This window comes from Heteronotia binoei, chromosome 1 (assembly GCF_032191835.1).
Source record: "Heteronotia binoei isolate CCM8104 ecotype False Entrance Well chromosome 1, APGP_CSIRO_Hbin_v1, whole genome shotgun sequence".
In the NCBI taxonomy this organism is placed as follows: Eukaryota; Metazoa; Chordata; class Lepidosauria; order Squamata; family Gekkonidae; genus Heteronotia; species Heteronotia binoei.
Window position 1 is genome coordinate 154,814,141 of NC_083223.1, and position 27,212 is coordinate 154,841,352.

The 27,212-nt window shown below is 41.7% G+C and overlaps 1 protein-coding gene across 4 annotated transcripts in view; it reads left to right on the forward strand.

Moving 5' to 3' along the window:
- Positions 1–27,212, forward strand: part of TSNAX (translin associated factor X) — a 32,947-nt gene continuing 5,735 nt past the window's right edge. Inside the window, exons 1-5 of one of the 4 annotated variants that reach the window (XM_060242891.1) lie at positions 1–137; positions 1,059–1,166; positions 1,729–1,843; positions 5,568–5,698; positions 25,128–25,252. In XM_060242891.1, coding sequence (XP_060098874.1) covers positions 122–137; positions 1,059–1,166; positions 1,729–1,843; positions 5,568–5,698; positions 25,128–25,252 — 495 coding nt within the window. In that variant the 5' untranslated portion in view covers positions 1–121. Of the gene's footprint in view, positions 138–1,058; positions 1,167–1,728; positions 1,844–5,567; positions 5,699–25,127; positions 25,256–27,212 lie in introns of all 4 variants that reach the window. The other 3 variants (XM_060242889.1, XM_060242892.1, XM_060242895.1) reach the window with 3 other exon arrangements.

The window sequence follows — 27,212 nt, forward strand, 5'->3', positions numbered from 1 at the left end:
GCATTGGGAGGATTTCTTGGGGGCGGGGGAGTTCGCGGCGTTTGGCGTCGGCTGCGCGTGGCGCTCCCAGAGTTCGCTGAGGGGCAGAGCTGTCGCCTCCCGGATTAGAAGCGCAGCCAACATGAGCGGCAAAGAAGGTGGTGGCAATTGGGAGGAGGGGGAATTAAGCGGCCCCTTCCCAGTCGAGCATACCCCCTCTCCGCCGTTCCCTGGACCATTCAGTCACTTCCCCGCTTCGTTTTCTCGCCTATGTCAAGTATTAGTCCCCCGCCTCGCGTGTTTAGGCCCGAAAGAAGAAGTCTTAGGAAAATGGGAGGACAACAAAAAATGTTCTGTCGGCAACATCGACTCCCCACCCCGCATACGCATCGTGGGTTGCTCTGAGCTGCTGAACAAGTGTGTGAGTGGCAGAAATTCAGCTGGTGAAGTAGTAGGTAGCCCAGAGACGTGTTGAGGGAGAGAGACGATTGTGCTTGTTGACTTTTCCCCATGCCACTCAGCCGGAACGATTTGTGCGGGGGGGGGGGGGGGGACCGTGGCAACTTTACAGCAGGTTTGATTTTTCTGGTTAATGAAATGATAAAGCCGCACATTAAAACGTCCCTTTTGTTAAACGAGGGGACATCTCCCTCCTATGTGTTTTTCTGTAGAATGGCCGATCGCTCTTGCTTCACTGGTGATGTGTTGTTGGATTGTTGAGCCTAATTTTAAATAATGTATAGTTTAAATTGACAGCACAATCTCAACCCCCAAAGCGCCCCAGCGATTCTTGCGACAGTTGTAGTCATCCCCATCAAGTTTTTAGTGCAACAATGGGCGTTTGTTTTCCACTGTGTGCAAATGGAGCAATAACAACTGAACTGGGGTGGGGATGGGTGGACCTAAATGCCATGTTTAGGTCTGTAATTGTTTGGAATCCATTGTTTTTGCTTATAAATTTTTTTAAAATGCAGTGTTTTCTAGCAATGGTAGGGGTAGCATGTACCTTATGAAAAAGTTCTCATAGTGATTTGTATTAAGAGTCCACAGCTATTACGTATCAATGGTTTTCTTTACAGGAGCAGGTGGTTTCAGAAAAAGAAAGCATGATAATTTCCCCCATGGCCATCGAAGAGAAGAAAAGGATAATATTAATTCTTCTTCAACTGTATTTATGTCTTTCAAAGGTAAGAACGTTTTTAAAAGCTTGAAGACTGGTTCACACATGCATACTGTCTTTTTCCTCCCATGTGTGGGGTTATGTTGAGAAATCTCAATATACTGGGCTGTATTTGGAGACCACATGGAGTCATTTTGGCAGTCGTGGCAAATATTTAAAAAGTGCTGCTGTGATTGTACAGCATGTGACCTGGTTAATATTGTACATAATATGACCTGGCTAATTTTGAAGGTTTAGGTCCTGTACGGATGAACAGTTACTAGGAAGAAAGAAGCCTTGATGGTAAAAAAACAAACCAAAAAGGCTTCTGAGAATAGATGTGTGTTAGGTGAATCAGGGTATATAGAATAACATGTTCTATTTAGGCAAAGGTTTTGTGGGTCTCAAAGTTTTTCTCTCAGGACCTGTGTGTAAAGAATAGTTATATAATAGATGAAGAATAGATTCATTAGAACTATTGTCTTGCTTGCTTTGAAAAATTATTATATAATGTCAAGTTTGTTGGGAACCTAACCTATGATGTTTTAATGTATGTATGAATGACCTTTTGTTTGAATTCTGTTCTCTAGCATTTCAGCTGGAGCTTGATACAAGACATGATAAATATGAACGGCTTGTGAAACTTAGTCGTGATATAACAATTGAGAGTAAAAGGACCATATTTCTATTGCATAGGATCACTAGGTGAGTAATCTTTCTTCTTTCTTGATTTACTGCTTTTCTCTTGTGTAGAGTGACCAGATACAAAAGATGAAAGGTTTTCCTGTTTTTAAATTATTATGTAGGAGAAAGAATTTTGGTAGGCGTGTCTTTGTCATGCACAGGTGAAAAAAGCAGCACCTGCTGAATTTCCTGCTTCTACAGAACTATACAAGTCCTGTTTTATTTTTCATATGCTTATTGTAGACTTACAGTGGAATGTCAGTGCAGTTTATTTATACAGCATCAAGCCAACAAAAAAGTCTAATAATTAAACAAATTTAAACATTGAATGGCAAAATTATCATGGTTAAAATAGAATAGTAAAATTAATAAAAGTATCCATAAGATCAAGAAATATATGCATTTCTGTTACAAAGACAAGCATTACAAAACTTAGCTACCTGTTTTGTGATATTCTGATTGGCATCTGAGAGGAGATAGACTACCTAAGCAGACTCTGTTAGCCCTGGCTTAGCCTTAACCCAAGGGAAAATGTATTTAGCACGGGCTAAACTATACCAAGGACATCTTAGAAGCACATATTCAATTGTTTCTATTTCTTGCAACTCACACTGGCAAAGTCTCTGAGCAAATGGAATTTTCTTATACCTTCCTTCAAGAACAGCAGAAGGGAAGGTTGAACATCTTGCCAGGGAGAAAGCTTTCCTCATCTTGTGATCCTCTAGGTTAGTAAGATAGGGGAGAGGAACGAGATGATACCTGATTGAATCAGACACAATCAAATCTGGACACCTTGAGGGATCAAGGTGTCTTTTCATGTTATAGAGCTTTTTTGGCCTGATCACTGTTAAGGGACAGAATGAACTGAGGGGAGAAACCAAGTAAATTTAGGTTATGAGTAATCATTTTTAACCAGCTAGATTGAAATTTATCTATCTAGTGGAATGTCTCTTTGGTTTATACTAAGCCTTGTGTCCTTGATCCTTCGAGCAAACCTGAGAAATAGAAAAGTAGCACACACAAAAAATGGTTGTTGGGATCTGTTACTTACCGAAATCTAAGTAACTGCATACCTGTGCAAATATTAGGCTTTTCCTAATAGATGTTTTCTTTTAGTTTTTCCATTGTTATCTCAAGTAACTATAGTTCCTGGTTGGGATGCTGCCGTGAATGATGGTTTTTAACTACTGCTTGCTAGACTTGCTTATAAGCATTGTTAGACAATGTGATGACTATAGTAGAAGTTATTATCAGTTGTTTGGCAAAACTGATGTACTATAACTGTAGCTCCTAATATAGCTTTACAGATGACAGTGTTGGGAACAATAGGCAAATGAAAGCTCGTACAGAAATATGTGAAGTATCACCATATTATGTCCATATTTCTTGTGCTTTACTAATAGAGCTTTTGTATTCTGCCACATTTAGAATTTTTTTTAAACCAGTATTTAACTTTGCTGAAGATTTTAATATTGTTATAACTTTCACTGTAACTCATCCTATGCATATAAAGGCTATTATTATTGCCTTCCCATAGTAAGAATGTATAGGTGTGATGAGTTGTGCTGTGTTTCTAAATATATCCAGGCAGGGCTTTTTTGCAGAAGAAGAAGACTGCAGATTTATACCCTGCCCTTCTCTCTGAATCTGACTCAGAGCGGCTTACAATCTTTTATATCTTCTCCCCCAACAACAGAACCCTGTGAGGTGGGTGGGGCTGAGAGGGCTCTCACAGCAGCTGCCCTTTCAAGGATAACTTCTGCAATAGTTATGGCTAACCCAAGGCCATTCCAGCAGGTGCAAATGGAGGAGTGGGGAGTCAAACCCGGTTCTCCCAGATAAGAGTCTGCGCACTTAACCACTATGCCAAACTGGCTCTACGCTTAACCACTATGCCAAACTGGCATGACACCAAAAGCCCAGCAGGAGCTCACTTGCATATTAGGCCACACCCCCTGATGCCCAGCCAACTGGAACTGTGTTTCTGTGCGTTCCTGCTCAAAAATAGCTCTATATTTAGGTAGCTTTTAGATGTCATACTTAGCCAGTTACATCACTGGTATTTTAGTAGAAAATTGCTTGTAGACTCAGAAAAGTTTTTTGTAGCCTTTGGCACCAACATCTTGATGTCTGTCAATTGTGTGCAGGCATTGGAAACAATGCCAAGATTTAGGAGCTGGCATCAAATACTTAGGGTCTTGAATTTTTTCCACTTTTGCCTCTTTGTCTAAGGTGTGCAACTATTGTTTTAATATAGCAAGAGTGATATGGAGGCAGAACAGTTTTGTGATTGCCTAGGTCAGGGGACCCCAACCCCCGGTCCGTGGCCTGTTAGCAACTGGGCCATGAGTTGTATAATTATTTCATTATATATTACAGTGTAGCAATAATAATAATAAGACATTGGATTTATATCCTGCCCTCCACTCCGAATCTCAGAGCAGCTCACAACCTCCTTTATGTTTTTCTTCCACAACAGACACCCTGTAAGGTAGGTGGGGTTGAGAGAGCTCTCCCAAGAGATGCCCTTTCAACTCTGCGAGAGCTATGGCTGACCTAAGGCCATTCAAGCAGCTGCAAGTGGAGGAGTGGGGAATTGAACCCAGTTCTCCCAGATAAGAGTTCGGGCACTTAAGCACCACACCAAAATAAAGTGCACAATTGTTAATATTTTTTCTATAATTACCCATGATTAGTTTGCACATTTATTTATTTAGATGTTGGATGTGCATCTCCAGCTTCATCAACTTGGGTTTGCATTCTGATATGGATGAGGATTTGCATCCAAATTGTGTATGCTTGAGTTTGCAAGTGAAGAGGGTGGGTAAAAGGAAGAAAATTGTCGTCTTTACTTCTCTGTGCCCTCTTAGATTTTTTTTTTTTAAAAATACATTTAATGTTTTTTTTCAAGGTAGGATGAGATACAAGAAAAAGAATGCAGAAATGTAATATACAAACTGACCTTTTCAGGTTCAGACTAGTCATATTATTTGCTATAATTTACAAATCTGTATGCCTATGTTATTTAGGTCTGACTCTGAGTTTAAAAAATAATATATATATATATATTTAACAGTACTGCTGGCTAGACTTGCTTATAAGCATTGTTAGACAATGTGGTGATTATAGTAGAAGTTATTATCAGTTGCTTGGCAAAACTGATGTACTATATATATTGAAGGATAACAATTTCACCTTAGCAATGAACACATTTATTTTGGAATGTATTTTATGATCTACATCTACTAAAGTGGGCTGTAAACCACAAAAATCTTATGCCACAACATATTGTCTTTCACATGCTACATTGGACTAATGTGGTTTGGCACTATGGAAAAACTGTATGGTAGCACTTTTGGAGTCGCCCATATACTAGTTACAATGATTAAAGTTACGTGGTCATTCTGATATGTTCTTCAGTGATGGTCATGGATGCATACTTAAAACTATGTTACTTTATTCTGAGTTAATATATTCATCTGATTTCTATTGTTCATATACACTTGCGTAAACATTGTTTAGAATCACCTGTTAGTCACTTGCACTCTTATGTTAGTGTAAAGGGGTAATAATCTTTATGGAATTTGAGCATGTGCTTTATGTTGTTTACTTGCCGTAGGGATACATAGATATATAAGTACTTGCTCAGAACATTTTGTAAATGATGTGTATATTGACTTACACCTGTATCTTGATATTCCAACAACTGCCACTGTGTAACTTAACTTGTGTTCTGTGATCACAGTGCTCCCAGTGGGGAGGAAATATTAATGGAATCTGAAGCCAAATTAGATATAGTGAGACAGAAGATAAAACAAGTTGCGCAAGAATTGATGGGAGAGGATATGTACCAGTTCCACAGAGCCATCTCTCCAGGTATGAAAAATATAAGTCATTACAAGTAAAGTTCGGATTGAGTGCAGCTCAAAAGGCCTGGCTTTACTTCACTTGACGTGTGGAAGTCAGTCTTTCTTCACAAAGGAAGAATTGTTAATTTGATCCTAATTAACTACTGGATTTGTTAACTTATTATTTATATCGTAAATAAAAGCAGGGCTATGTTTTAGTGAAGTTGTCTGGAACATTTTCTATGTAACATATGTTGTTGAATCCTTGAATTAATATGTCCTTCTTGGTGGTTGCTAACATTAACTAGATCCAGAAAGGGAACTTGCAGGGACAGGAGAATTTTATGTAAGCATCCATGGTTGCTCAATGTACCTGTCTGAAAAGTCTTAAGTTGTTAATGAATGAGAAATCTTGAGTGTATATACGTATCTTGTAGTCCAGCATGAGGTTTGCAGTTAATTTCTTTTGTATTTTGGTTTATGCGTAATAGACATTTACCCTGTAAAGAGTTGGCAATAAACATTTGAGAGGTAGGTATGGGTTATCAAGATTCAGTTGTTTGGGACATTCCCCCCCCCCCCCCCTTGCCAGTGATATGCAGAAGACTATATAAGAAAGTTCCATGATTATGTACATACACAGAGAACCAGGTATGCAGAGCTGCTGGAACCCATATCCAGATTATAGCCACTCATAAGTAGAGCTTCTTTCTACACTAGGCCATAGCCATGTGAACAATATTATTGATGCTAACAAACATGTATAACAAATTTTTTTTCTAGAAGTAAGCCACCATCAAGTAACTATGTGTACATAGGGGTTAGTAAGTGGAACCCACAAGGAACTTGCAGAAGAGGGAAACCCACCCTCTCTTCCTTTCTACCTCCTTTGCTCACCTAGCAGCGGCATTTTGATTGGCCTCCCCACTAACCTCACTTCCTTTCACTTTCATAGTCCTGCTTACTCATGGCTGTCTGTCTAACTTGTCTGCTTGCCCAGTGATGGTGGGAGGGTACCTTTGGTTTCTTCACCACCAGGTAGTTTTTTTGAAATAGCTGCCAAGGTCATACAATCCGAGAGAGGTCACTATAATGGATAACACAACAAAAAATGCAAGCTAGTGACCAATTTACTAAGAAGTATATACAAATCAATCCAAATGTCCAAAACATGTATATTCAAGTCCCAAGGTAGTGTGGTGACAAGCCAACTGATTAAGTACTTGTTTCTTTCCAGTCTTCATCAGATCTGGGACCACTAACAAAAGAAAATATTAAACAAAAATATCAGAAGGACATTCAGACACCACCAACCCTCTTCCAGTGAAAAAATATATCATACTTACATATTGATTCAATTATATAGATTCTTTACACAGTTTTCCAAAAAGAGGGACGCAGAGCGTCTCCAGCAGCAATTTCACACCGATGCTGCTTCTTAAAAATGTCTTTGGGGTTACTCCAAGCCGTTGTTCTTTTGACTTAAAGATAAAACAATTCTGGCAGAGCACTAAAGAAGTTCCATGCTTTCCCTCATTACGAATAGTGCTAATGGCATGCAGAACATTTCCCCAAAGGATGCTTGTATGAGCTCAAACACCAAGTATAGTAATAATAACAGAACAATAACAAAAGTGGATGCCTGTTTTCTACACGTTTCTTAACAGTACAGATTGTCCCAAGGGATGATTAAACAAGCAAACAGAGAGATACTGAAATAACTAGTATTTTAGAAAAAGGCATAGCTGCTTCTGCACATTGTTAATAATATTATCCTTTTGTGAAGAGTTTTAATGTTGAAACATTTCTGCCCCTTTGCCATAATTTTATAGATATATGAAATATATGCCAAAGGCATGTGCATAATGTGGCTTTAAAACTGAAGACGTGTAAAAAGGTTTTATTTGAAGCAGAGGCATGGTTGCAAGCAATGTCTGTCTTGTTCTAGTAGTGGGACAGTGGCAGTGTTTGATGGATATAAAAATATCAAGATAATGGCTTGGTTCCTGAGAAACAAGAGTGGAGATCTGCTACCTGAATGAGGTTTTTAACATCTCTTTCTTCCTAGTGCAAAAATACGCCCCCCCGCAATCTGTTTCTGAGTGTTGGGGAACTTTCCAGAATAGCATTAGATCCAGTATGGGGGACTCCAGTTGCAGGGAATGGAATTGGTGAAAACTGAAGATGCCCATGAGCAAGCAGAACTGTTCTCATTGGATCCAAGCTAGTTAAATTGTGGAATACTAATGATAAGAAGATTTCCAGAGATCATTATATGCAGTCTCTTCTGTTGAAACAGGTTCTACTGTACCCAGTACCCTGAGTAGTGCATCAGCAAAGAGAATGGGAGGAGACAGAATTCATAGCCAAGCAGACTATTAAGTGTTTGTTCCAAGTTCTTTCTTTTTTTTTAAAGAATTATTTATTTAAATTTTTAAAATGCTTTATTGAATTGAGAAACATGGTACAAATACATCAACAAATCAGTAAGTGTGCACCAAGTACCAATACAGAACAGGGAAGTAGGTGCATACACCATAGGCCATTTTAGAGCAAAATTACAACAACAATTGACATGACATCAGTATAGCATGGTATGAGTTACTAGGAATATTGTTATCAGCTAACACTTTGTCTATAAAGGGACGCCATTTTTCTATAAAACTCAGGGAGGCAATTTGTTGAGAACGATGGGGGTCTAAATCATAAGTAAGCTTATCTAAAACAAAATAATCCCACAATTTCAACCACCAAGTCCGTCGTGAGGGAGGAGATTGCTGCTTCCAGACTAGGGCTATTGCAAATTTAGCAGCCACAAGCATATGCGAGATCAATTCCTCTACAGGTTCGGAAGTGTTTGAGGTGCCTATAAGATTCAAAAGAGCGTATTCAGGCATAAATCGTGGAGAGTGTGAAGTGAGAGCTAGTACTTCTTGGTAGATTTGCCTCCAAAAGCTATTTATGACTGGGCATAGCCACCAAGAGTGAAAAAATGTGCCCTTCTGGCCACAGTTCTTAATAAAACAGAGAGGCGAGATAGAGGATGAGTGTGCTAACTGCACTGGAGTCCTGTACCATCGCGTAAGGACTTTTAAGGCTTGAAGTTGAACGTTCATTGCTTTTGTTTTGTATATGGAAGAACACCAAATAGCCTGCCACTGCTCCTCAGTCAGCTCCATGTGCAGGTCTCGGACCCAGGCACCTTGGTAAGAGTGTGGCACTGCGTTAAGGGGGCGGAGTAGTATTTTATAAATCTTTGATATCAATCCTTTGATCGGGATTGAGTCACAAAATAAAATCTTTTCAAAATCAGTAAGGTGAATGCGTAAAGGAGGTGTAAAGAGATGTGAGTCAAGTAAATGCCGAAGTTGAAGATACTCAAACCAGGGGAGCTGAAGGTCGGAGTCAGCCTCCAGAGTCCCTTTGTCTTTTACTACCCCATTAAGAAGGACATCGACAAAGCGAGTCAGCCCCAATCGTCTCCATTTCACAAATGAGTTTTTACCCAGTCCCGGAGCAAACCAGTGCTGACCAATAAACGTGGTTAAGGGAGAGGTTGGAGGAGCTATCTTAATATGATGTTTACGCCAAACCTGCAATAAGGAAGCTAAAAAAGGATTTGGAGAAAGAGAAGATTTAACTCGTTTGGGAACATTCCAGAGCTCTTCTTGAAAAGAAGGGGCCTTAAGATAAGAATTTTCGATCAACTTCCAGTCCGCCACATAAGAGGACCTATAATATTTCACCAAGTTAGAAAGAATAATAGCATCATGGTATCTAAAAATATCTGGGATCCCCAGTCCACCCATTGAAATAGACCGTCTGCTCGATGCAAAGTTGAGCCTTGGTTTCCGATGTTGCCAAATGAATTCATTCATTTGGGATTGCCACTTATGTAGCAAGGAGGCCGGGACACACAGAGGGACAGCGCGTAAGTAGAACACTATTTTGGGAAGGATCAAAGATTTAATTAAGTAAATGCGTTCCAAAAGGGTGAAAAATTGTTGTTTGCCGGAGTAGGTTAGGAGTGACTTGATAGATTTGGAGATTTCCGCCTGATTGACAGCTGGGAGAGTATTAAAGTCAAGTGGGATGTGAATGCCAAGGTGTTTCCAAGATTTGTTAATCCACTTATAGCGATAGTGCTTTCTGATAAAGGAGATGGAGGCTGGGGATAGAGTAATAGAATGCAAGAGAGATTTATCAAAGTTTATGGTAAGGCCTGAAGCATTGGCAAATTCAGAGAGGTGAGAATGAATTGCTGGAAGTGACAAGGAGGGATTAGTAAGATACAAAGTTATGTCGTCCGCGAAGAGACTTACCTTAAAAATTTCGGTCTCCACAGGGACACCCTGGATGCGAGTATCCTGATTTTGATGGCAAGAGGCTCAATTGCAAGAGCAAATAAAAGGGGTGAGAGAGGGCACCCTTGTCGAGTGCCTCTAGACAAGTTGAAGATAGCTGAGTTTAAATTGTTAATCCGAAGTAGCGCTGAAGGGGAGAAATAAAAAGAGTCTATAAGATTGCGAAATTTAGGACCAAAATCCATTCTTTCGAGCAAAGAGTGCAAATAAAGAGGTTCGACCGAGTCAAAGGCTTTTTCTATGTCTATGGATAGAATACAGGCATCTTGAACGGCCTTGGATGTACAGTGATAGATCAGGTTCAATGTTTTTTGAGTGACATCAGTTAGATCACGACAAGGGATGAAACCCGCCTGATCTGGGGCAATATACTTTTCTATAAAACTATTTAATCGCTTAGTTAGAATGCTGGCAAAGAGCTTGTAGTCTGTGTTTAAGAGTGATATCGGTCGATGGGATTTGGGGTCTAGTTCATCTCTTTCTTTCTTATGCAAAACAATAATCTTGGCCAGACTCCAGGACTGGGGGATAGAGCCAGAGTCAAGAATATGATTAAAAAGAGTTAATAAATACGAGGATAGTGAGGAACTATAAGCTTTGTAGAATTCAGAGGTGAAGCCATCAAGACCCGGAGATTTGTTAGTGCGCAATGACTTGATGGCTGCAGCAAGTTCCAGCTCATCAATGGGGTGGTCAAGGTACTTTCTGTGAGTTTCTGACAAAGTGGGAAGAGAAGTGATAGATTGAAAGAAATTAGAGATTAGATCCGGTGATGGGTTTTTGGATTGGTATAAAGAGGAGTAAAATTGGCTAAAGGCAGCTAAAATAGATTTAGAAGAAGTGCATAAAGTACCTTTGCAGTCTCTGAGACCTTTTACATTCAGGTTGGCAGCTTGTTGTTTGGCTTTCCATGCCAGGAGCCTGTGAAATTTAGGGCTTCGATAGCAATATGCCTGTTTAGTAAATAGCAAATTGCGTTTGATTTTTTGCGTTTCTAAGGCTTCTAATCTCTTTCTTTCCTCTTGCAAGTGTTGATAAACTTTTTTGTTGCATGTACGTTTGTGTTGAAATTCAAGATCTCTGATTTTCGCAGTCAGGGCAGTAATAAGATGTTGCTTTTTCTTTCTCTGGGCCGCGGTCAATGCAATAATCTTACCTCTTAGGACAGCTTTGCAAGCATCCCAGACTGTTTGGGGGTGTGTGTCACCAGAAAGGTTATGATTGAAAAATTCGTTAATTTCGCATTCAATTTGGTTGGAAAGTTCCTTATCTAGTAATAAATAATTGTCAAGTCTCCATGAAAAGCTACGGTCATATTGCTCAGTTGCTTATAGTGCAGAGAACTGGCGCATGGTCAGACCAAAGTTTCGATTCAATGGAAGCATCTACAAGAGTGTTGCAAAGAGAGTTGGAAATAAAGATATAATCGATGCGTGTGTGGGTTTGATGCTGTGATGAGAAATAAGTAAAGTCTTGTTCATTTTGATGAAGAAACCTCCAGGAATCCGTAAGTCCCATATCCAACATTATTTTTTATTTTTTGCAGACCTGAGGGCGAGGGGCACTGGCTGGGGAGGAGATGAGGAGGCAGGCGATTGGTTTTTTTATCTAGCCGGGTGTCCATAAGGAAATTAAAGTCAGCCCTGATAATTAGAGGGCCTTCCTGGAAAGCTCTTAGTTTGGACATAACCTCGCGAATGAAGTCCAGCTGTCCCGAATTAGGTGCGTAAACAGCAGCCAGGGTTATGACTTCTTCGTTAAGCCTACCTTTAACAAATAGAAATCTACCACGATCATCCTTTTCAGTGGCCAGACAAGAGAATTGAACTGAGCGTGAGAATAGAATAGCGACTCCTCTAGCATGTGAGGAGCCAGGAGCGGTAAAGGTCAGGGGAAAGTGAGCGGAGTGAAATAAGAGATTAGTGTCATTTCTTAGGTGCGTCTCTTGCAAAAGAATAATATCTAGAGCCCGCTTCTTCAGGCTTGAGAGGATGCGTCTAGATTTAATTTTGCTATTAAGCCCTCGACAGTTCAGTGAAAGAACCTTTAGATCTGGAGCCATTTAGACCAAAGTAAGTAGATGGTGGGAGAAATCTCCCATTGAGGATAAGAGACAAGAAGAAGGTAATGTAGGTGTGGAGCATGAGGTCTATGGCAAGAAAGTGCTGCATAGGACCCCATAGCAGCACAGTAAAATGATGAGTATGCAAATATAAGTAAAACGATGCCCAGAAATAAGACTGCGATGGTTACGTGACAGGGTGCTAGAAGTTTATAAATCACGAGGGGTGGGCCAAAGTGTTGCGGTGACTTATGTCCACTTGACTGGCTTTTAAAAAAGAAATGCGGTGAACCCAAGGGTGGAAGGACCCATGATCCAAAAGACAAAGCCATGGGGCATGAAAGCATAAACATACCACCTCTAAAGCGATCAAAGTGCATTAGTGCCATGTCAAACAAACAAGAGCTAAAAAGAAAAAGGAGTTTAAAGAGAGCATACAGACAGCCATGTAATGACATTACTTGAACAGCAGATGGCACACCAAAGTAACAAGTTGAACAGTAGCTAGCATAGTTAACACTATAGTGAAGGTAACAACAATGAATGCACCATGTTCCCTCCCCCCTTCCCCTTTCTCTGTTCCTCCTGCAAACAAGTTATGTTTGTATGCGAGATGGAAAGGCATGTGCAGGAGGACAGATCCCTTAGCAGGTAAGGTGAACAATGCCACCAGAAATAAACATATGGGGAAAACCTGCGGGTCCCAGGGAACCACCCGAGACAGGGGACCTCGTACCCTTCCACTACACATCCCCACCATTTTGGGGGGAGCTGGAGAGTCAAAACCCACACCACCCACCCACCCTCAGATAACATGAAACATATTATTCATTTCTTCAAAGAAAGATAATAAGGTGACACAGGTTTATAGAGAGTTTGCGGATTGTAGAGATTGCATAGGATCTGAAGCATAAGTTGGCTCAGGAGAACGAACTGAGATCTTGCGGTCTTTAGGCAGTGATGCGAAAGTCCATTTTCGCTTTTGTGACTTGCGATCCAGCTCCATCGGTACATTTAGGTTGAGTGACTGAAGTAAATATAAACCAGCCTCAGGGTCTTCAACCGTCCAATTTTTCCCTTGATGGTGAATAACGAGCCTGCCTGATGGCGACCATCTATAGCGGATGTTTGCTGCAGCCAGTTTTTGGGCTATCGGCTTGAGGAAATGTCTGTTCTGTAGAGTGTCTGCAGACAAGTCTGGGAAGGCAAGAATTTTCTTGTCTTTAAAAGCTAGACCATTCAGGTTTCTGGCAGTGTCTGAAATCTTCTTTTTGACACGGATATCAGCTAGTTCTATGATGACATCCCGGGAGCCACGGGAACGTGGGGAGAAAGCTGAGCCTAGCCTATAAGCACGAACGATATGTGGGGCAATGCCGTCTTCCAACTGAAGAGCTGTAGATAGCCAGGATGCTAAGAAACTAGCAAGATCTGAGGTACCTTCCTCATGTTCCTCAAAACCTCTCAGTTTAACGTGCCGCTCCCGCGCTTTATTGTCAAGTGCCAAGATTTTGTCTGTGGCCCAGCGTTCTTGCCTTTGAAGATGGCGGATGTCATCCTGATTCGCTAGGCCCGTTTCTAGCGCCGAATTAGCTGTGGCTGTAGCTTCTTTCAGAGTGATTTGTAAAGTGCTGATCTGATCTGTGATCGGTTTGAGTATAGCTGCCATGTTATCAAGTATTTTTGACTGGAATGAACTCAGAGTATTGTGAAACTCTTTCGTTGTAAGCAAGTCCGTTGAGGGAGGTGAGCTGACAGCATCATCCGCCATTTTTGTTGTTTCGTGAGGCCTTGTCAGGGAGCGATCTGCTTGTGAGCTAGAATCTAGGAATGATTTGAGGAGCCGAGCACTAGCTAAAGTTGGCTTATTCTTTTTATGGGATGATTTTCCCATAATCCGATAAAAAGCAGAGTGCGGAAACCTGTGTTGATGAGGGAGGGTGAGGGGATCAGGTCAGAAGCTTGAGCCTCACACTTCAGTCGCCATTCGCACCGAAGCCACGCCCCCCTCCCAAGTTCTTGCTTTTTCTTACAGTTCTGTCTGGAATATATTTTACTTAGAAGTAAGCCCTATCTACTGCCTAATAAGTTTGCATAGAACTACAGCCTTACATTGCAATCCTAAACACAGTACATCCTTCTAAACTCATTAATTGATTGATTTGATTTATTTGACTTATATCCCACCCTCTCCTACAGGGGGGGTCAGGGCAGGTCACATTAACTTCAGCTGACTTACTCTGTTTAAGATTGTACTGCAAATCTCTTTAAGTCTTATGGTTTGTTTTAGAACATTAATGCAGTCTTGTTTAAAATATCAATGCTTCTGGAATTTAGAACTGCAAAGCCTGTCAAGTCTCAGCTGTTTCTCGGTGCATATTGTCTGTGCTTGTAGATGTCTTCTGAGAGGCTGTGAACAGACTGCTTAAGGACTAAATCCTATTTTTACAAATGATAAATTCAAGAAAAGTGAAGTGACAACAAAATTAGATATTTATCATCCAATCCTATGCAAAATCATTTCACTAAATCCAGTGAGTTTAGTTAGCTTTGTCAGGCATAACTTTGCATAGGATTGTATTGTTAAACATTCTGAGAGGGAAGACCAGGCTGGCAGGTGAAAAGGTGTTGAGTAGTAGGAAGAAAGAATGTTTTGGGGAAGGAAGAGTCAGAGCACATGGAATGCAGACTTCCAGCCCATATTGATTTTTGGAAGGGGTAAAGTTAATACAGCAAAAACATATATTTCTTGCATATTGCTGTAAATAATACAGCAATGCAGCTGTAGCTCTGAAATAGTCTGACAGCATAATAAAAGCATTAATGTGTCCTTGCAAAAAGACTGCAAGAAAAGGAAATTGGGAAGGGGAAGATTTCTGTAAAAAAGATCATTGGATTGCTAAACACAAGTTAGAAAACTAAATGCTGCAAGAACAGGATGTAGCTGAAAAATTAAGCAAATTTATCTCTTTGTTGTTTCTGAGAGTGGAGATAAAATTCCAAAAGAGGAAACAAAGTTTTCCGATGAGACTGTTGAAGAAACTAATGTAGTAATTATTAGGGATTTTGCACACAATATTCTTGTGCAATTTACCCACATATTATTTTTTTCCTCCATGTAGAGAGCTGCTTCCAGTCGGAGTAGATGATACTGACCTTGATAGACCAGTTGTTACACGCAGTGCTTTTAAGTCTCTTACTTTTAATGGGAAATTAGCTAAGAGACTTGGTAGAGCGAATTAGGAGCGAAGATCTTTGCTTTCAATAATACGGAGTTCAGGTTTTCAGCCAAGAATAGACAACACGTTTGTATCTTTTATAGTGTTTACTTAAAATATATGTCAAAAGGATGTATATGCACACACACATATGCTGTATAAACTCATACACATAAGAGTCTAAGAAAAATAGAGGTTATCAATAGAGGAATTCAAGCAGGTAGTATTCACCTGATCCAGAAGAGGAGACGTCCGTCCAAAGGAAAAATACACAGAGAGGAGCGCGAACGACCAGCATAACGTGTCCCATAGACCCAATTACAGGAGTAATGAGTGGTACAGACTGCAAATGGTGCCCTACAGAATGCACACTGAGGTGGGAGTTGGTAGTTACAAAAGTGTCTTTGATGTCTCATAGATAGCTGTCTTGAATGGCTTCTCAGTAACTCTGATTTCTTATTTTTCTCAGTCACTCAGTATAAAACTTAATCATTCCACAAAGAAGAGCAATAGGGGCATTAACTCTTGGTTCACTGAAGACTGCAGAGTATTAAAAACTCAATTACGTAATATCTATAGCCAATTCTGAATCTCTAACAACCCCTCTTTTCTTTTAGAGTACTTCCACGTAAAAAAACAGCTAAGGGAGAGCATGACAAAGAAAAAAATTAGAGTATTTGCACCATCAGTGGGATCAACTATACCAAAGCCACTATTCTAAACAATTCTAAGAAGTTCTGGGCTATAACCTCAGGATCTGATTGTGTGGGACCTCTCCCTATGTCTGTGATTCCATCATGTTCATGGTTTCACTATTTCTCTGACTTGTTTCAGCAAAACCAAGATTGTAACATTAAGCCATTTGATTTTTATGATAAGGACTTACCAACTTGGCCACCTGTGACACCAGACAAAGTAATAGAATCAATCAACCAACTGAAAACTGGGAAAGCTCCCGGCCCTGATTTGATTCCCCCAGAGCTCTTAAAATTAGATCCAGAATGATCAATCAGCCTTCTTTCCATTATAGGCAAACTATACGCCAAGCATCTATTAACTAAATTAACTTCTTGGATGTCCCAGCAGAGAGGCCGTGAACAAATTGGGTTTAGTAAGGGTAAATCTACTGTAGATCATTGTATCACTCTAGCACACCTGGCTGACAAATATACTACCCCTGGGAATTCCAAACTTTATGCAGCTTTTTTGGACCTTAAGGGAGCATTCGACTCTGTAGATAGAGAGCGACTATGGATTAATCTCCATCAACTGGGCATTGATAAGACACTTCTCAAACTAATCATAACTCTGCATCCCTCCACCACTCGCGAAATCAAAACTTCAACTACTGGGGAACTGACACCTAAAATTCCCTTCAATAAAGGAGTTAAACAAGGATGCATACTTGCTCTTTTTTTATTCAATCTATTTCTCAAAGATTTGGCTCCTGTACTAACAGAAGTAGACTGCCACCCCCCCCCCCCAAATTGGGCTCTACACGCGTACCCATTTTGCTATACGTGGATGCCACAGTACTCCTTTCTCGTACGAGGGTTGGGCTTAGACAACTGTTGAATAGATGTCTCAGTTTTTTTCAAGAAAACAAACTGCGTCTGAATTACGAAAAATCTTAAGATTCTGGTTTTTGCTAAGTCTTGTAAAATCCACAAATAGCTATTCTATGGGAAAGAAATAGAACAGATCAAGCATTTTAAATACCTAGGTCTCCATTTTAGTTACAATATGTCCTGATCATGTCACTGTAAATCTGCAGTTAACTTAGCAGCCATTACTGCATCCTGGTTTTTTTTTAATAGAGGCAACCAGTTTGTTCCATGGCTTTAAAAATCTATAAGGCCAAAGTAATCCCGCAGTTATTGTATGGCATTCCAACTTGGATTAGTGCCTTTGAGTCTGATATCGAAAGAGTTCAGTCCAAATTTGCTAGGAAAATCATGGGCCTACCATGCTGTGTTTCATATGCCACTCTTTGTCTAGAAACAGGCCTCAATATGTTAGAAACTAGAGCATGTCTTATATCAATCAAATATTGGCTACGTGTGCCCTATTCTGCCAACTGTGGGAGTTATTTATATCAAATGCTGTCTGAATCCTCCTTGTCCAAATGGGTTTCCTGTATAGAGAGAAAAATAATCACCTTAGGTTTGTCTATGGATTCTCTTTACATGCTTCCTCTTACAAATGCATACTATGTAATTAAACACAGAATTTTAGATAATGAATTACAAAAACCAATGAGTGCAGCGAACAAATCTTGCTCCCCTCTGAATTTTGGAATTTCCCCAACTATTGGTCATCTGCCTTCTTATTTATCAACTCTCCATGTTCCAAAATTGCATAGAGCATTTACCCTTGCTAGATGCAATACAATCCCATCAGCAGTTACCTATGGTAGATATAAAAAAATCCCACTTTCATTAAGACTATGTATATGTAATTTAAAACAAGTTGACTCATTGTCCCATATTCTTCTTTATTGTCCTTATATGATACTATACGCCTTAGGTTTCTAGATCCAATTCTGTTCAATATAACAGGCTGCTCAGTCGTCGTAAAGGTTTGCCGTCTTCTGAATTATTTGTCATCTGAAATAACGGAAAAGGTTGCTTTATTCTTGAGTCTGGTAATCAAGGATCAATTGTCCAATGTATAGCTGCATATGACTATTTTATTATTTCTGTAGCTGTTTATCTGTTTTATAATCTGATATATGCCAATAGAGGCTTTTGATTGATTGATTTGATTGATTGATTGATTGGATACATTTTATGACATGCATGGCCTGGCCCAACAAAGTGATATTTATGTCAGATAACAAATGAGTTTGACACCTCTGGTTTAAAGTATTGGGCCCAACAAATAGAAATCAGTTCTGGGGACAATGTAAAATCATTAGAAAAAAATGGTTTTCTCAATTACTGTGGTGAAAGAAAAAATGTATTTATTTATTTATTTATTTATTTTAAGATTTATATCCCGCCCTTCCCACTAGGTGGCTCAGGGCGGCTTACAACATATAAAACTAACATAAAATATAAAATTAAACATTAAAATTAACATTTCATAATTTATAGTTAAAAATCTAAACATTTGTAATATACATGAACATTAAATCATACAGTGGTTCTAAAGCTACACTCATCAGTTTCAAGTTCAGTGTTCCATGTTCAGTATTCGGTGTTCAATGCTCAGTGCCGATTAGTTGCGGGCCAGCCGGAAGAGGGATGTCTTACAGGCCCTGCGGAATTGGGTAAGGTCCCGCAGGGCCCTTACCTCTTCCGGCAGCTGGTTCCACCAAGATGGAGCCATTACGGAGAAGGCCCTATCCCTTGTAACTTTCAAACGGGCTTCCTTTGGCCCGGGAACAACCAGGAGGTTTTGGGTTCCTGATCTTAGTGCTCGCTGGGGAACGTGTGGGAAGAGACGGTCCCTCAAGTAGGCTGGTCCAAGGCCATATAGGGCTTTAAAGGTAATAACCAGCACCTTGTACCGGACTCGGTAACATATTGGCAGCCAGTGCAGAGCCCGAAGTCCCGGCTGAATGTGCTCCCACCTTGGGAGCCCTAATAACAACCGGGCAGCGGCGTTCTGCACCAGCTGCAATTTCCGGGTTCGGCACAGGGGCAGCCCCATGTAGAGGGCATTGCAGTAGTCCAACCTCGAGGTGACCGTAGCATGGATCACCGTTGCTAGATCGTCGCGCTCCAGGAAGGGAGCCAACTGCCTTGCCCGCCTAAGATAGAAAAATGCGGACTTGGCAGTGGCTGCTATCTGGGCCTCCATTGTTAAGGAAGGCTCCAGAAGTACCCCCAGGCTCCTGACTCTATGCATCGCAATCAGCGGCGCACCGTCAAAAACCGGAAGGGGTATTTCCCTTCCCAGACCCCGACGACCCAAGCAAAGGACCTCTGTCTTCGCCGGATTTAGCCTCAGCCCGCTCTGCTTGAGCCACCCAGCCACAGCCTGTAGTGCCCGGTCCAGATTTTGTGAGGCGCAGACCGGCCGGTTGTCCATAAGCAGATAAAGCTGGGTGTCATCAGCATACTGGTGACAACCCAGCCCGTACCTTCGGGCAATCTGGGCGAGGGGACGCATATAGATGTTAAATAACATCGGGGAAAGAACCGCACCCTGCGGCACCCCGCAATCGAGCGTGTGCCTACGGGACAGCTCATCCCCAATAGCGACCCTCTGTCCTCGACCTTCAAGGAAAGAGGAAAGCCATTGCAAGGCTAACCCCTGAATCCCCACGTCGGCGAGGCGGCGGGCCAGCAACCGATGGTCGACCGTATCGAACGCTGCCGATAGGTCCAACAACATCAGTACCGCCGAGCCGCCCCGATCCAGATGCCGTTGCAGGTCATCTACTAGGGCGACCAGCACCGTCTCCGTACCATGGCCCGGGCGGAAGCCGGACTGAAGGGGATCAAGGACGGAAGCGTCATCCAGGAAAGTCTGTAGCTGCATCGCCACTGCCCTCTCGATAAGTTTGCCCAAAAAGGGCAGATTCGAGACCGGCCGATAGTGTGCCAATTGGGCCGGGTCTAATGATGTTTTTTTCAAGAGGGGACGGACCACCGCCTCTTTAAGCTGTGTTGGAAATTGCCCCTCCGTGAGGGATCTATTTATGATATCCCGTACAGGATATCTAAGCTCCCTCTGGCAGGATTTAATAAGCCAGGAGGGGCACGGGTCCAATTTACAGGTTGTTGGGCGTGCAGATAAGAGGATCCTGTCAACTTCCTCCAAGCTGAGAGGGCTGAAACCATCCAGAACATAATCCGAAGACAGGCCCGGAGCCTCGGTTTCGCTAACTGCCTCCAATGTGGCAGGGAGGTCGAGGCGGAGCGACGCGATCTTGTCCGCAAAGAAATTCGCAAAAGCCTCACAGCCAATCTCCAATTCTTTACAATTTGGTCTGCCCTGCGGCAGTGTTGTTAGGCTCCGAATTATATTAAATAGTTGTGCCGGGCGCGATGTTGCGGACGCAATCTCGGCCGCAAAGTATGTTCTCTTTGCGGTTTTGATTGCCACCTCATAGGACTTCATAATCTCTCTATAAGATGTTCGAGTCGCTTCGTCTCGAGTACGCCGCCATTGCCTCTCTAGTCGTCTGAGTTCCCGTTTTAATTGTCGCAACCCCTGGTTATACCAGGGTGTCGACTTCAAACGGGGGCGCAGAGGACGCCTAGGTGCGATTTCTTCGATAGCTCTGGAGAGTCTGTCATTCCAAGACTCCACCAGACCATCCAAGGAATCGCCAGGGGGCCCGGGATCCCGCAGGGCCGTCAGGAACCGTTCCGGGTCCATCAGGCTCCGCGGGCGAGCTAAAATACGCTCTCCGCCTAAACAGGTTTGGGGTGGCACACCCACATGAGCCTTAAGGGCATAGTGATCCGACCATGGCACTGCTCTGGCAGTAATATCGTTCACTAGAACTCCCGCCGCGAAGACCAGGTCTAACATGTGCCCAGCCTGATGAGTGGGCGTTGTGACAACTTGGGAGAGTCCCAGTGTCGCCATGGATGACACCAGGTCCATCGCCTGACTGGAGGCCGCGTCATCGGCATGAACATTGAAGTCACCCAAGACCAACAGCCTTGGGTACTCCAATGCCCAGCCCGCCGCGGCCTCCACCAGGGATGATAAGGCGCCGGCCGGTGCGTTAGGCGGACGGTACACCAGCCAGATCGCCAACCCCTCCCCAACGTCCCACATCAGGCCGACACATTCAACACCCCTGATCTCCGGGGCCGGGAGGGCCCTAAAGGAGTAAACCTCTCGTATGAGAAGTGCCACTCCTCCCCCCCGCCCACTAGTCCGGGACTGGTGAAAGACCGAGTATCCTGGGGGCGCCACTTGAGAGAGAGCTACGGTCTTCCCATCGCGCACCCAGGTCTCGGTCACGCATGCCAGGTCCGCCTCCTGTTCCAGTAAGAAATCCCGGAGGACAGTGGTCTTGTTATTAATGGACCTGGCATTACATAACACCAGTGCCGGAGGTGGGTAAGATCGCCTGGCCCCACTACCTGTCACCATCGGGATGGGACGCAGGCAGGAAGGCGGTCGAGCACTGCTATGTCTCGATCTCCTTCCCCTATAGGCCTGCCTGCTCCCACCATCATACCTTCCCCTCCCCAGGAGCACTGAAATCCCCGGGCCAGCCATCTCCTGCAGGTGGGAACCAGCTCCTCAACCGGCAGTATGCAAAACCTATTCCTATTCCCTTCAGCCCTATTGTTGCCAGCAGCAATTCACCTTCCACTAGCCAACTACCAATGACCCCTAGTTATTTAATTTGAATCCCTCTCCCAAAATCACCTATAACTCTTTAGCTAACAATAATTTAATTAAACGTCTATTGGCTCCTTAATTTAAAACCTCGCCCACCATCCATCTCCAATTAATTCGCCATTAGTGAAGATGAAGTAAGTGTAGAATTTTTATTGGATATGTCAACAATTGATGTTGACTGAATATTTTGTGTATAGTTTCTGATTCAGAAGAAGGCAAACAATGTGCTTATAGAAAAGAATAAGAGTCCAGTAGCACCTTAAAGACTAACACAATTAGTGGTGGGGTATGAGCTTTCATGTATTTGATGATTCTCAAAAGCTTTTACCCCCAAAATCTTGTTGGTCTCTCAGGTGCTATGGAAATCAAATCTGCTCTATTGTGGACTAACATGGCTACCTTCTGAAACTTTACTGCTCTGGTCTGTCTAAATATGTGAGGAAGTCTTGACAGATAAACATGGATTTTCTAATTGCATTTTGCAGTGTTTGCTTAGGGAGAACAAAATAAATTGCTGAAAAGCAACCATATAAACTAATCTATTATTGGCAACATGATCCATAATTAATTCCATTTTGGATACAGCCCCAAATAGAATAGAAAGTGTAATGTATTGTTTGATGGAATAGCAGAACAGGATGGATTTTTTTTTTAAACCTTTGGGATTACTTGCTGCAAGTGTTGGATGCCCTTCTGTTTCAATATAACATATTTAAGTATCATTGTAACTGTTTATTTAAAACACCTTATGTCAAAGTTTTATTTCAGTTAAACATTGCGTTTCAAGCTACTTTTTGCAGAAAAGAACATTAAAAGTAATGTATTTCATATTAAGCATTTGTTTCCTACAAAGAAAATACACTATGACAAGTGGGGATTTGTGGAGCAGGGTAATCCCATCCCTCCCCCTTCCGCTTGCTAGCCATTCTTCTGTGGTGGTTGGGGGGCAGTGGTGGCTCCTATGCATCCATACCTGCCCACCTGCATTGCCAGCAGTAGAAAGGGACAGTACCCACCTGCATTGGGTACATCCAATGCATCCATACCTGCCCACCTGCATTGCCAGCAGTAGAAAGGGACAGTGGTGACAGCTTCTGTGCCCCTTTCGCCCTTGTAATGCCACTGCCTCAGCTGAATTGGCTCATGCCATGACAACAGTTTCTGGTCTACCCATCCCAACTGTCTGCAGTGCTGGCAGTGCAGAGTGGTGGTAGTAGTGTTGGATCACGTGCCCATCCACAGTGCCACTGGCTCAGCCCAGCTGGCTCAGACAATGGGCAGGCAGTGTAGCATTGTGAGATCTTGGTGGTTTAATCTAAAATTCAGACTTCTTTTGCTTTTTCATTTTTCTGGAAACCTGGGTTACTCCCAGATCTGTAGAAAAATGTCTGATTATGTACCTGGTCTCATTCTGTGTCAATCAGTCTGCATGGGGGTAAGGTTCACAATTAGATATCTGCTGGTCATTGGGATGCATCCAGAAGTTCCCTGTTTGGGGCTGCAAAAACATTTTAAGTGATCTGTCAGTCTCTTTTCCTTCTGGGTTTGGAAGGTATGACTCTGGCCTATATACCAAGTTTGAGATAATGAAGACCTTACTTACAAAAGAGAAAGGATTAACTAACTTTGTTCACTGTGTGCAGGGATCCAGAAGAGAGTTGGTAATCTATGAGCCACACAATATCTATATCTATATATTTATATGACAAGCTCCCTGTTCTTTTGAAAGTGATAATCTATCCTCAGTACCACATGTTCTGTAGTTTGATTGTCCCACAAATCATGCTTAATTCTTCTTCAAGACATTCTTTTTATCAAGGTATGGCTGTAGTAGCCCCACCCTATGCCAGCATGAATGACAACTACTAACCTAATACTGGCAACTGAAGGTAGCTTAAATTCATTAAAAACATTAAATCTGCTTTCAGCTGTCACAAACAGATAGTTTTGCTATCTTGGAACAGCTAGGTTTTAACATGAAATTGAAATACCAGCAGAAAGTTAACTAAATGTGTTTCTAATAGGAATATTTTCAAAGTATAGATGACACCATGGAAAAGACCACTTCTGCCACTTGTAGTCCCCGTTTCTGTAAAAGTCATGAATGTATAGGAGTATTGCTAATTATATGTAAGGCCCAGACTGTGTAGACTTTACTGGTGCACATCCTCTAGCTGAGCAGAGTAGGAGTAGTGTATTCTTTTTGGCCTAGCCCTAGCCCTATCACAGAGTGAGCCTCAGCACCAAATATGACAGAAGCCATGGGTCCATCCCATGACCACGAGACCATTGTACAAGTAGTTGTTTTTAAAAATTGCTGTGAGGCCTCGATCCAGATCAGATGTGTGGTGGCTCCAGGAGCTCCTGACCCCCTTTGTGGCTTTTCTGGTGCAGAAACAGGACCCCCCCCCCCTCCCAACTGTTTCAGCATTTGAAAAGGCCCAGGGGGAAGATGAGCTTCTGGGGCTGCCGCATCATTTGCCAAATCCAGAACTGGGCCTCTCAGCAATTTTTAAAGAACTACAAGTGCTTGTAAAATGGCATTGGTAGCCAAGGAATGGAACTCCAGGCCATCACATTTATTTTGGGTCTCAAGTCAGCATTTGTTGAGGCAAACCAGGTTTTTAATGGTTGTCTGTAGACCAAATCCTGGTTTCATGATTAAATAAAACCGTGGTTTTGCATTATGTCTTAACCAAGCTATTTTATGGAACAATATTCCTTTGATTTCTATGGAACTGTCATCCAGCACCTTTCATCACCTTAAATATGGAGGAATAAGTTTTACTATGTGAGGTCATAGTTATATGCTATTAGAATGGAACAGTTTTAAACATGTCAATTTTCTTTGCAAAAAATCTGCTATCATTTTGTGCTGAAAATTTTCTGTTAATGAGCCATAGAATAAAGTTAGAGTCCAGTGGTCTTAAAGATGCCGCTGGACTCTAACTTTATTCTGTTGCTCAGACCACCATGGCTACCCACCTGGATCTATGTTATTGAGCCAGACACAGAACTAAAATTCTTAGAGTTCCTTGGGTTTCAGAAAAAAATATTTTAAAATCATTTAAAGCCACAGAAGGATGCCTGATGTCAGTATGTTAAAATTTACACACATTTATATATAATGCATATACAAACCAAAAGAGTTATGAATAAAGGCCATAGTCCAACACAGAGACTGTTGTAATCTCACATCTTGATCCCAACCATTTGAAGCTGGGATTTGAAACATTAGTATTCTCACTGCTACAGATGAAAGTACAGCACTACATTGCCTGTGTGCACAGTCCTGTTCTCCTTTTGCTGTTTGGGATCAATGCAGCGGTGGGTGGGAGATGTTTAACATTGTCATCCATTCCCCAATCTTATTGTCAAGATCCAGTTGGAAACTCCAGAGCTGGGTTATAAGAAAAACAGATACATTAAGGAATAATTGCTGTGTCTTTTATTATGAATCAGTGCAATAATCGTTTTATTTCTTTTCATTTCAAACAGGACTTCAGGAATATGTGGAAGCAGTCTCATTCCAGTATTTTATTAAAACCCGAACATTAGTCAGCATAGAGGAGATCAATAAGCAGCTTATATTTGTGGCAGAAGACAAAAAAGAAGAAACAAAGGTAGTAAGGATATTTGTTGATGTATTAATGATCTCCAGTGGAATCAATCACTGTTGTTTAACATAAAATATGTTCATTATTTGATATTCCATCATTTAGAAATTTTGATTCTTTTCTCCTCAGGCTGGTTAGGTATTTTTATGTGGAACTGACAGATGCAGACAGAATAGCAGGTTCTTATTGCTTTAGTAAAGCCCTATGTGATATTAAATATACGTTATATAGTGTATAGCCCTTTTAGTCATATTATCTACTTCTTTTGCATTCAGGGATGTAAAATTAAGCTACAATGTCACTTTTAGGTACAAGACCTTCTTAGTGCCATGTTAAAATGCCATCAGAGATTGCAGCCACTGAAGGCTCCTTCAGTGATGCCTTGATAAATTAATCACAGTGAATGAAGTTTTGAAATGAAATGGGATATCTGGATTCAGATCTCATTTGATTCTGGGTATCACCTAGCAGCTTGTGAACAAAGACCAATCTCTCAACTTTAGCTTTCCTTTTTAAAAATAGGAATTACAAGGAGCAACAAAAGATTGGTTGATAAGATAAGAAATATAAAGCACTTCCAGGAAGGTAGCAGCCCAGGATGTGGACTCACCCTGCCATAAGCAGCTGATATCTTTTCCCTTGAGGCCCTCAAATTGGCAAAGCATTGCCTTATGAGTCATGTCTCCTGACCACTATTCTGGAATCTTATGGAAGAAAGGATGGGAGAGGGGATCTGGATTCAAATCTCACTGGAGTCTGTGCTGGCTTTTTTCTAACTTCCTTTCACTATCATGGTCTAAGGCAGGGGTGGTCAGACTTGCTTAATGTAAGAGCCACACAGAGTAAACGTTAGATCTTTGAGAGTTGCAAGACATGAACAAATACCACACACAGATCTTTATTCAAACTCTTAATACTTTCTTTGCACATAAAGATAAAATACATATGTATGCACTTTACAACACAACCATGCCAGGAGGAGACTTAAAAAAAAAAAAGGCTGGGGATAATAGTCTCCATAAGACGAGCATAGATAAAGGTTAGGGAATTATTTTTTGGCACCAGTGTAAGAAGAAAACAAACATGTACCATATAAATTACTGACCATTGTTTGCATCATTATGCAAAGGTAATCTAGTCAGATGCTTTGTTTTGACACAAAGGTTAGTAAATACAGCTCCTAGTCAGATGCTTTGTTTTGACACAAAGGTTAGTAAATACAGCTCCTACAAACGCTATGAAACTAAGGGGGAACCCTGCACAGCCCTCTTTAATTTCATTCCTCTTTCCAGTAGCTCCCTCTGCTCTTGTGCTCTCTTTCCCCACTCTAGGTCTCCGAGCAACCTCTGTGGTGGAGGAGAAGAGTTTGATCTTGTCTATTTCCCCCTCCTTCTCCATGTCACACATGGTGGAAGTAGTCGCCTACCTAGGGGTCAGCCTTCAGAGGCTGACTGGGGTCCTGATGCTAAGCATGCTTACTTGAGACTCAGCCTGCTTTAAGTTCCTCCTTGACCTCTGGGAAATGCACAATATGTGTGAAAGAGCTGCATATGGCTTCCGAACTGCATTGGCCACCCTTGGTCTAAGGCCTACATAGATAGCATCTGACTAGATTACCTTACACAAACACAGAACTGGTCTTAATATGTCTAAGCATCCACGTAATCATAATTTCTAAAAATTAACAAGTTTCTAGTCCCTAGACCACGAAGATAGGCCTGGAAGCCTGGTAAAATATCACAAGCTGGTGGATGGGGTGGGGTCTGAACAAAGATTTTTAGTGGATGCGGAGGGAGAGCCTCTGTTCATGCATACACATGGAAAGTATACATATAGGAGTCTTCACCTTTTCTAGGGGAATAATGAAATATTTTTAGCATGGCATGCATACAGACTTGCACACAGAGAGAGATCCAGGACAGACAAAGAATTATTTTTTTCATATGATACATAATGAAGTTTACAA